Below are 11,614 nucleotides of genomic sequence, written 5' to 3'. Positions count from 1 at the left end.
GACCTATTTAAGGTGGAGCTGCAGAAGAAGAGCGGACGAGGGTTGGGACTCAGCATTGTGGGAAAGAGGTCCGCCTTGAAAGATACCTGCACACACCTGATACATGAGGTTTTTATCCGATAACTGATGTAACTGCAGTGTATGTTTTTTGTCTGTGTGTGTGTTAGGAGTGGCAGTGGTGTGTTCATCTCTGAGGTGGTTAGAGGGGGCGCTGCTGAGCTGGATGGTCGTCTGATGCAGGGGGATCAGATCCTGTCAGTAAATGGAGATGACACAAGACACGCCTCCCAGGAGACTGTGGCCGCCATATTGAAGGTCACACACACACACACACACACACACACACACACACACACACACACACACACACACACACACACACACACACACACAGAGCAGGGCCTTTACTCAAAGTTTTTTTTCCTGTGTTTGTGTGTTCTTAGCATGAAACCTCAGCACTTTTCTCAGGAACACTAGAGTCCTGCAAAATTTCCAGAAATGTTCAGGGTTAGTGTCGTGTGTGAACACAAACATCTTGAACCTTGAACATCTGAATATTACACCTGACTTAAACTGGACTTGTTCCTGCCAGCCACCTGGAGAAATTAGAGGAAGTAGAGGAAATTCACTGTGATTGATTGGTGGGGTAATGAGGTTTATATCATGTGACTGTTGTGATCTTTGTAATGTAGACTGTCCTGACATTTTTTTGACTTTTCCAGGCTTGCAGGTGTGAAAAGGGCTTCAAAGTAAAAGTTTAGTGCAATACTCTGAGTGTGTGTTTATATGTGTGTGTGTGTGTGTGTGTGTGTGTGTGTGTGTGTGTGTGTGTGTGTGTGTGTGTGTGTGTGTGTGTGTGTGTGTGTGTGTGTGTGTGTGTGTGTGTGTGTGTGTGTGTGTGTGTGTGTCCTGCAGTGTGCTCGGGGAACCGTCCTGTTGGAGCTCGGTCGACTGAAAGCTGCATCCTGGATCTCATCCAGACGCAACTCACAGGGAAGCCAGGTGTGTGTGTGTGTGTGTGTGTGTGTGTGTGTGTGTGTGTGTGTGTGTGTATGTGTGTGTGTGTGTGTGTGTGTGTGTGTGTGTGTGTGTGTGTGTGTGTGTGTGTGTTTGAGAGAAAGTTACCAGGTACTGTTTTGGTTTCTTAAAAATGATTTCAGACACCAGAGAGTACAAATACTAGCTGTTACTTATTCTTTGATGAAATGATTCTGATTAAACACCTAGATGCTCTCTTAGAAATGACCAAACTACCAAAAATGAAATACAATATAGTGGGAGACCACTCTATACTCTACATTACACACACCAGAAAAATAAACACTCTCTGTTCCAGATGAGTCGTGTGAGCAGGAACAGCTCAGGTGTTGTGGCCCCGCCCCTCTCACACACCTCAACATCATGTGACCCCACAACCCCTGGTCCTACGACGCCAACCTCCCCGGACTCCCTCCCCCTCAACAACAACAGGAAGACTACCAATGACATTACTTCTTCCTCCAACATCACAGGTAGAGTTCCTGCATGACGTTATCTCTGAGGTGATGTCAAAGCAGACGACGGATTCATGTGTCAGAGGGTTTCAACTGTTTAACTGCTTGGCAAAGTTTTTAATAAGAGCAAAAAATAAATCATATCAGAGAGAAAACATTTTCCCTAAATGATCATGTCAGTGAAATAGTTTTTATTGTGACACGAATGTAAACAGCTTTATTTCTTCTTTTTAGTGTGACAGATTATGATATGGTTTCAATGTTAAATGTTGATCTCTGTTGTTCTTCTCTTTCTTTGTGTATGTTTGCAGGATTAGACGCTGGAATTCGCACAGTGGAGCTCACACGAGTAAGTAAATATGTATCTGAGTAATATAATAATAATAATATTATTATTTATAAAGCACCTTTAAAAAGAAAATGTTTACAAAGTGCTTTGACAGACAAAGCATAGCAGAAACTCAGGAGGATGACATATTAAACCTTCAACAGACAGAGAGGAGTGTCAAAATTCTAACCATGCAAAGACAAAATCCAATGCAAAAGGTTTAAAAGAGAAAATGCGATTGAAACAGAATAAAGTGATGAAGCAACAGACCATCAAATCATTGTTAGTATGAAGGTTAAAAAGCATTAATGGACAGAAGAAGATGCAACATATGTAGAAACAGATAAAAGGATATGGAGCAGTGAGATGAAAATAAGTCATTAGATAAATAAAACAATTAATACATAAAATGAATAAATAAATGAAAATAATTTAAAAAAAATACATGAAAATTTAAAATAAATAAATAATAGAATAAATTAATTTATTCAATCAAATTAATTATATATTATATATATAAATATAGTAAATTAGATTGGAATAAATTAAAAGTTTTCTGTTGGAGGTGCTGAAGTCAGGGTTGGGAATCAGGGATCAGACTGTTTTTCTTGGTGTCCAGATCTTGGGACATGTCCAAACAGGAATTTGACAAATTTTAAGTTTTACTGAAAACTACAGAGTGAAATCTAGAAGGGCAGATCTATAAATCCAATCTACACAGTGTTTCAAGGAGGCAGCAATGCAACTGGCAGATTATTAGATTATAAACACAGCAGAGATTAAGACATAAACATTTACAAGACTTATTTTAAAGAACTCTAAAAGACAAAATAAATCTTTTATAGGTATTATGTCTTTCTCTCCCTCCCTTGCTCTTTCCCCACTCAGAATGTGAGTGACTCGCTTGGTGTGAGTATAGCTGGGGGGAAGGGCAGCCCGCTGGGTGACATCCCCATCTTCATCGCCATGATTCAGGCCAATGGTGTCGCCGCCAAGACGCACCGACTCAAGGTAGAGGGGAGATGTGTGTTTGTTAATAATGACCAGGGGCGTCACCAGGAATTCTGGGCCCCCTGCAAAGATATCTCAGTGAGCCCCATCACCACAGCCAACCCTACAAAATATAACATTGCTGCTATAATACTGGTTTATTTGCATTATACAAAAACATATGCTTAAAGCTATCCTGGTTAACTGACTCAAATTTTTTTTTTTTACAATTTCTCCAAATGTAACTGCACAATATTGACCTTCAGACTGTCCACCTCTTAAAACAAGATTATTTTAAAGCCAAGTGACTTCTTAAATAACAAGGGGGCATTATTTGGTAGGATCTAACCTCATGGAGTAAAATAAAACTCTAAAAACCTACAGTTTACTTTCAATCAGATTCAGCCACACTTGATGCGATGAAAATAGGACAATTCCCCACTTTAGGCATGAGACACGCATCTCAAGATGCCGGACAGAAATTCTAGAAAGGAATTCTGTTTTCAGTTTGTTTATTTATTCAGACAATTTTAGTTATCTTATTGCGGTTATAACAAAACAAAATAAAAGCGTAGTAGAAAACACACTTTATTTCAGGCCATTAAGGGCCCCCCTCTTCACTTGGGCCCTCTAGGTAGTCAGTCCAACTTTTCCCCCCACTACGACATCCCCGATAATGACATGTAGATTAAAATTATAAATGTGTGCGTGTGTGTGTGTGTGTGTGTGTGTGTGTGTGTGTGTGTGTGTGTGTGTGTGTGTGTGTGTGTGTGTGTGTGTGTGTGTGTGTGTTCAGGTTGGGGACAGGATTGTCAGTATAAACAGTCAGTCAGTGGACGCTCTGTCTCACAGCGACGTCGTCACCATGTTGAAGAACAGCTACGGGAACATCAGCCTGCAGGTAACAGCTCTAATACACACCTGGGGAGACCTCATGAAGTGTAACACTCGGTCAGGTAGAGGAGCAGACACGATCTGCAAACCATCTTTGACTTTTATAAGATACTAACTCTCTCTCTACATGAGTGTTTAAAAGCAAACAAACAAACAAACAAACAAGTAAGCAAGCAAGCAAAAAAACAGGATGTGATGTAATAATCTAGTCTTTCTAACATGTGAACTAAAGTGAAGTAAATCTGAAAAACAGCAGAACACTTAGAGAATTCGGAAACAGGATTTATGATTATTATACGTGTGTTGTGTTCCCCCCCTCTGCAGCACATTTTATGTGTGTGTGTGTGTGTGTGTGTTTGTGTTATCAGTGCGCTCCAGCTGACTGTTGCATGCTGGGAGCGTGATAACAGCAGCAGCAGGCCTTTATGCTGCTGAAGCTTCATCAGCCTGCAGTAAACAGACTCACACACACACACACACACACACACACACACACACACACACACACACACACACACACACACACACACACACACACACACACACACACACCCTCTCTTTTTCCTCATGGCTCTTCTAAATGAGGCTTCACCTGGAGATAAGGAAGACCTTATATTAACTTAATAACCAGTTCACTGTGTAAACACACCTCTGTGGATACACCAGAGTTTATATTCTGCCTCAGTCCGCTCTGTCTGCAGGTGCTTTCACCTTCTCTTTGTTATTTACATCACCTCTGATGATTACATCCACTCAGTCACAGCTCGCAACCTCCAACTGTGGAGCAGGAGTCACAACACTCTGCTGGCCTCAGAGCCTCAGAGCCGTATGTGTCTGTCTGATGATGATGGACGTCCAAAACTAAAAGACAAACTGGATAATTTTATATATAGCTCTTGTTTTTTAGTATTTGTCTTCGGGCATTTTAACCTTTATTCCATGAGACATCTGCAGAGAGAGAGGACATTTTGGGAGAATAGAGGGGGTATGACATGCAGCAAACACTTGGGCTCAGGAGTCAAATTGGTGACCAGTGAGACAAGAACTGTAGCATCTGTAAAGAAGGCGCTCTGACTACAAATCGACGTGCCCTACATTAAATCAAATCAAAACAAGAACATCACCACATTGCACAGGCTGTGATGTTTTGCACAATCAGCAACCTCCAGCACTGAAAAATGAAGCCTGTGCAGAAGGTTGAAAAATTGCAGTTCCTCGTGTGCCCACTAGAGGCTGTCTCCAAAAGCCATAGAACCCCTATTAGGGAAAAATGTCATCAATATGCACCCTAAAAAATGTAATCTATTCAACTCTTTTGAAGCGCTGACACACTTTCACATTGTGATTCTGTGTGTGTGTGTGCACCTGTGTGTCTCAGGTGGTAGCAGACACTAACATCAGCGCCATCGCCACTCAGGTAGAGAGTTTGTCCAGCAGTTCCAGTCTGTCAGCTAACACCGACACCCCCCCTGCAGAGCCAGAGTGAGTGCAAACATATAGCTACATGTATTTACAGGTGATACTAACCTGAACCTGACCTCCTCCTCCTCCTCCATTTCCTCTTTTTCAGGGGTCCACGGCCCCGCAGCATCAGTCTGGAGAAAGGCTCTGAGGGACTCGGCTTCAGCATCGTCGGAGGATTCGGGAGTCCACATGGAGACCTTCCCATCTACGTCAAGACCGTCTTCAGCAAGGTCAGAACCTTCTTCTAACTCTGGACCTGCTTCTATGTGCTACGTCTTAATGCTAAGCTAGGCTAACCAAGGACGGTTCTATTTATGTGACTGTAAAAATGCAGGAAGAGCTTATCTCTACAAACAGCTCGCTTATGAATTGAGAGTCCACAAAACTCCAGCTCAGCAGCACTAGTGTAAGGATGTTACACACACAGTGTACACACACATTGGGGTGCTTTGGAGCAGTGCTGTGGTTGTGTATTTGTGGTGTTGTTTGATGTCAAAAGCACTGTGATGGTGTATTTGTGTGTCTCAGGGCGCCGCGGCGGTGGATGGACGTCTGAAACGAGGTGATCAGATCCTTACGGTGAACGGAGAGAGTCTGCAGGGAGTCACGCACGAACAGGCGGTCGCTATCCTGAAGAAGCAGAGAGGAACGGTCACACTGGACATCCTGTCATAACACACACACACACACACACACACACACACACACACACACACACACACACACACACACACCTGCATGCATACTCAAAGATGAACAGCTCCTGTGAGCAGATGAATCATACACCCTTTGACTCTTGAACTACAGATCATCATGGATCCTGAACTCTGAAGTTCCCAACATGCAAAAAAAGAAACAGCATCAGATGGTGCCAACACACACACACACACGCACACATGCACGCACACACATGTCTGAAACCAGTTAAACTCTGCAGCATGTCCAGATAACTCTCACCGCTTCAATACATGCCAACAGAGTTTCTCAACCTGTGGTCTGGGGTGACATTAGAGGCCGTTTGAAACAGAAACAGGGAGGTGGCATGTCACTAATTTTTTCATAGCAGCTTGTTGTGATATTTCAACAACTATCAGACATGTCTGAGTGACATCTGCAGTTTACCTGCCTCCAGATGATGAAGCATTTAGTCCTTACCTTTTTAAAACACTGACATCACAACAAATAATTCACTAAAACATAAAAATATTCATCTCATGTCAAACATCTTTTTTGTGTCCTCTGTGTGAGCTACTACTTGTTACAAATCAAAACAACTTGGGGCGCATCCCTCAACTCCTCTCAGCATGGAGGCTTATGTTACACACAAAACACCAGCTAGTGCATTTTTTTTTTTTAAAGTGTTATAAACAGCGTTCACAGTAAAAAAGATATTTACTGGCGATCATCGTCATAGTTAGTGAGATATTTTAGTCTAACAGATCAGTGTTACCTCACAGTACGACTGGATGAAAAGTCAGAGAACCAAAAGTCCAAATGGTTCATCATCTGAGGATCATGAATGTCTCTGTGAAATATCAGATCCATTCAACCGTGTGGAAAAAGTTCAAAATCTGACTCACAGGCCAGAAGAGGTTAAGAAACTCTGTTACCAACAAACTAATATTCAGAATATAAACAATACAACATGAAGTCACAATGGAGCGAGATTAAGAGCCAGCCTGCATTAACTCTCAGAGAGACACACGAACGGACTCAGACGAGGAAACCTGATGTTTATAACGAAGAGGAACAAAAGGGAAGAAGAGTCTGTGTGACGATGTGACTGCTGCTACGTTAGCTTAGCATCTCCTTATGTCCGTTAGCTGTTAGCCAACAAGTAGCAGCCATGCCTGAGTTTGTCAAATTTCTGGGCCACATGAGTAGACATTGAAAAGTTCAAATTGACTGATTTCTCTCTAATATCAGCGCCCACAGACTTCTATATGAAAGCTGGCGTTTAGACAAACTGGATTACGTCTCTGGTTCTTGCTTCGGTTTTTGTTTTTATGTTGACCACTAATGAAGAGGAGTGGGACAAAATATCAACTCAACATGAAATCATCGTCCTGACAGTACAATATAATTATCGTATCACTGGCAGAAAGCATCGATATTTTAATTTAAAATAATCCAGCTCTCTGACTCCAAATGGTGGCACTAATGACACTAATCCTGCACTTATTATTTTAGGGGCTTGTTGTGTTCTTTATTTAATCAGATGTGATGATATATTGATATATGATTGTCTTACAATTTATCACTTACAGCAGAATCACTGTATTGTGATATTACAGTAAAAATGGGCCACCTATCAAGAGTTACCTCAAAATTCCCTACATTACTTATTACTTATTACTTATGACATTATTCTGAATATTTAAAAATGGGAATTAACCTTCAACAACACAGCAACATAAATCTGACCGAACACAAGTCTGTTTGGATTTATAATCTGAGATTAGCTTTAGAGGGGTTTGTTTGCCGTGCAGACTCCTCGTCTGAAAGCCTGAATGAACTGAACAGTTACCTTTATTTTCAACTATCCTCTGAACAATGAAAAATAAGTCCTAAAATCATAATGTGCACCAACTTTCCTGAAGTTAATCACAAAATAAGTCAGGTCAGAGATTCAGCCTGTTCAAATATCATCTTTAATCACACATGGTCTTTAATCCTTAAATGTGCCATTATTTAATTTCTACATTAGTTTTTAAATCAATTAAACATTACAATCAACACAAAGTGTTGATTACACAAACAGACATATTAAAGGGGATTCCGGTAATGAATCCACACGATGCTTAACAGAGTGTAATGTATTGAATATTTATGTGTCTCTACTGAGACGACCCTCAGGACTCGGTGGGCTTTGAGACCCCCTGTCGCTCACAGCAACAGATACAGCGTCTTCCACATGTTTGTTATTGTAGAGAGAAATCAAATGTAAAAATGTGTCTGAATAAAGATTTAAATATTGAGATTATTTCTAGAAGCAGTCAGAACTAAAGCAACAGACTCACATTCAATAAAACTTACCTAGTGTTTAAGCCTAGTTTAGCACAAAGACTGGAATCAGATGGAAACCGATTCTAAGTGAAAACATTCCATCTTCAAAGAACTCCTGATTTAATAACTATTGTGGCCACAAATTAATAACTCATGGCCACACATTACTATCTTGTGGCCATGAATCACTGAATCATGGCCAGAAAATAGTAATCTGTTCCCACAATTTATTATACTGTGGGAACATTAGATCTGTTTGAAACATAGACTCTATAAATAATGGACGTAGTATCCATGACATCACCCATCTGTTTCTGAAGCGCTGTTTTGAGGCCAATCGTCGGCGGCAGCCATGTTGCTGCCGTCCAGCGATTCTGACGTAAAGAGGCGGGCTTTGAGCCTCCTAGCCAACAGCTACAGTGTTCCCACCTGTCAATCAAGTCAGCTGTGCCTCTCATTGGAAGACTCATAATCTCAATGTCTTCGAAATTGCCGCGTTAGAAATAAATTCACCCCCTGTACAGTGTGTGCCAATCGAGAAATGAGCTATCCAGACTACACTCGTCTTTTGTACCAGGCTGTAAACATGTTTATCTCTGCTGTAAATATCGTCTTTTTTGAATTGGTGTGTATGTGGTTTCCGGTACTTCAGGAACCAGCCTCAAGCAGATCCTCGTTGATCTGCAGTTTTTAGCACTTCCGGACTGTACTCATATTTTTAGACCGGAGGTTGCCGCTTGGTTTGAAAACGACTAAAGCAACAATGAACGGTCTCTGCACGGGCATGATTGACAAGCCGGGACATGGACAATTAATTTGTGGAAATGAGATAATAACAAATTACTAATTCTTAGCCACGAGTTAATAATTTGTGGCCACAGTGAGAAGGTCTCACAGTGAGAGGTACTTATATTGTTTATGATTAGCTAAAACTGACCAACAAAAGAAAAAATGCAATCAGCAGGAAAAGTCTCTGAACTTTATTTGATTTATTAACAGCTTTATTTACTCCACTCAAAACAGCTCAGACATTAGCATGCTTACATTAGCTTCATCAATTTCTTCTGTTAGCTACACAACAGTTAACGTCATATGCTTTCAATATGTAGTAGAAACTTGCCTCTTAAAAACTACGAGCTGCGGATGTTTAATTTGACTAAATGTAGTGAACACTGATGCTAGCATGAGGCTAACTTTGTCTTACAGTTGCTGCCACTTACAACTGATTTACAGTTAGCATGTTGATGGTCTCTTAATCTGGCTGAAAATAGTAAATTTAGATTTATTCTAAAAAAAACGTGTTTATGAAATCTTTGGGTTTTATGAGTTTATTATTTTGTTATCTAAAAATGTTTAAAGCTAACAGATCATAGGGATCAGATTTATTGAAACGCTAACACAAACCTGAGCTAACTAAAGATGAGGAGGTAGAGAAATGTCAGTCTGTTGCTTTGTGTTTAAAATTGTCCCTCATGAAGTTAGTTTGTTGTTTACAGTTCGTCTGACGTCGAGTGATCTGTTCAGATATTTAACGTCTTAATGATCAGCAGCTGAAGGCCTCACACTAAGAAGGGAAGTTTCAGCGTGGACTTCATACATATCAATGAAGCTTTGTGTCATAATTACTGTCTTAATCTTTTGGTACTTGATTTATAGATGTCAGATTAGATGAAGTGTAATTTATTTTTTGATCTTGTTGGAAATTAACTTTGTGTTTTCTTTTATTTTTGTGTTTTATCTGAAATGTTTGAACTGTTGGAAATCACAGAGACGCCCTGCAGCTTTGGTTCGCCTTCACTTTGAATTGGTTCAGAATCAAACTCCAGCTGGGTTTGCACTTTATTACTCATAATGTCCTCACAGGTGATAATCTGTGTTTTATGGAGGAAACAGCAGCTGTGTTCAGTTCAGTCTATTCGTCAGAGTTATTTCAGTCGCACCTTTAAGTCCCCACATTTTCTTCATAGAGAAAGTAATCGACTCCGAGTTCTGCACACGGATTAGCTTTACAGTTATCTTGGTTGAAAAAGATGTTCTGTCATGATTCAGCCGCTTTGAACAAGAACTCTCTGATAGCAGCTGCAGACGTACTTACAGTAGCATTAGCTGTTTTTGTGGCCTACTGTTTCGAAGCCATGTGTACAAATGACTTTTGACCTTGGCCATCTTGCTTTTTTTTTTATGTGACCATATTAGAAAAACATGGGAGGAGCTAAAGAGCTGTGAGGGGTCTGTGACTCTAAATGGGAACACAATTTACTAAGTGAACATCATGCTGCATTGAAGAAGACTTGGAACTAGAGGTTGAGACCATAAACTCGTCAGGAACAGTTTTACTGAGGGAATAAATCAGCAGCATTCTCAGACTTTTTTTTTTGCGAGCAGTGTGGCTGCCCTCTGCTGAACATTAGAGAGAATGCATGTAAATCACTTCACTAAAGCGCTCCACTCAAACTCTCTGGCGCCCCAACCTCCTCCTTAATCTGTCCAAACCAGATGTTACAAAATCCCCTCACCGTCCAACTATACGCACTTTTCACATTTTTCATTGACAAGCTTTATATATGCTGAATTAAGATTTAGCAGAACATAATGCAGTAATTAGTTTGTGTCCTGGCTGAGGTCTTTTCAGACCTGCAGTCTCATGATGATTTAAGTTAATTCACATACATTAGCTCACCTTTCTCTGCCATGCTAAAATCCCTTTAAAGATTAAAAGCCACAAACATCCAGCTGTCAGACTCTTCAGTCTACTCGATGAACTTACACAGGTTTTATAATTCTGCCTCTTTTTTGTTTTCATATTTCAGGCTCAGATATGTCTAAAACACTGCAGCTCTGATTAATCTGAAGGAAGCAGCATTTTGCAGGTTTCACTGAGTGACCCAAAGAGGATCTCTGTTGGCTTAGACGCTGAAGGAGCTGTGAACATGTTGTGAATGATCTTTCTGCCTGTTCTGATTATTGATTAATTTCACTGTTTAATTTGTGCTACATGATCTGTGTTTTATTAAAATGTAAAGGGAGCACAATACACCCACCGGAGTCCTCCTTGTTATATGTGACCTGTTTGTTTTTTATTTATCATTTCACTTAATCACACACACTGAACTAACCATTGACACCTAAAGTCCAATTTTGATTTTCAAACATTATACTAACCACACCTTGGCCTCTCTCTGTTATTACCTTATTTATACAGTCTATGGTTATTACCCTGTGCTTCCTTCAGAAACAGTTTTGTCCCACAATAATAACACACACACTTAAAGCAGCTGTTCGTAGAAATGGTGTTGAAAACGTTACTTTTTTCTGCTGGGTTTGGAGAAAAGGCCATAATACCCATGGGTACTCATTTGTAAGTGATGAAATTTGAGACTATTGCGAAATCTCTGTTTTCCAATGCCTATGTATAACGCAATGTTATTATTCTTCTCGT

The 11,614-nt window shown here is 40.3% G+C and overlaps 1 protein-coding gene across 1 annotated transcript in view; it reads left to right on the top strand.

The window, feature by feature from the left end:
• patj (PATJ crumbs cell polarity complex component) overlaps nucleotides 1-11,209 on the top strand; it is a 137,855-nt gene extending 126,646 nt beyond the window's left edge. The window contains exons 39-48 of the mRNA XM_034703343.1: nucleotides 1-68; nucleotides 168-315; nucleotides 916-1,002; nucleotides 1,337-1,511; nucleotides 1,805-1,842; nucleotides 2,710-2,832; nucleotides 3,608-3,712; nucleotides 5,084-5,187; nucleotides 5,276-5,399; nucleotides 5,698-11,209. The exon at nucleotides 1-68 is cut by the window's left edge and continues 126 nt beyond it. Coding sequence (XP_034559234.1) covers nucleotides 1-68; nucleotides 168-315; nucleotides 916-1,002; nucleotides 1,337-1,511; nucleotides 1,805-1,842; nucleotides 2,710-2,832; nucleotides 3,608-3,712; nucleotides 5,084-5,187; nucleotides 5,276-5,399; nucleotides 5,698-5,844 — 1,119 coding nt within the window. The 3' untranslated portion in view covers nucleotides 5,845-11,209. The remainder of the gene's footprint in view (nucleotides 69-167; nucleotides 316-915; nucleotides 1,003-1,336; nucleotides 1,512-1,804; nucleotides 1,843-2,709; nucleotides 2,833-3,607; nucleotides 3,713-5,083; nucleotides 5,188-5,275; nucleotides 5,400-5,697) is intronic.
• Nucleotides 11,210-11,614: the final 405 nt, after the last annotated feature.

This window comes from Notolabrus celidotus, chromosome 2, assembly GCF_009762535.1.
Source record: "Notolabrus celidotus isolate fNotCel1 chromosome 2, fNotCel1.pri, whole genome shotgun sequence".
Taxonomy (NCBI): Eukaryota; Metazoa; Chordata; class Actinopteri; order Labriformes; family Labridae; genus Notolabrus; species Notolabrus celidotus.
This window is presented reverse-complemented; position numbering and strand designations above follow the sequence as displayed.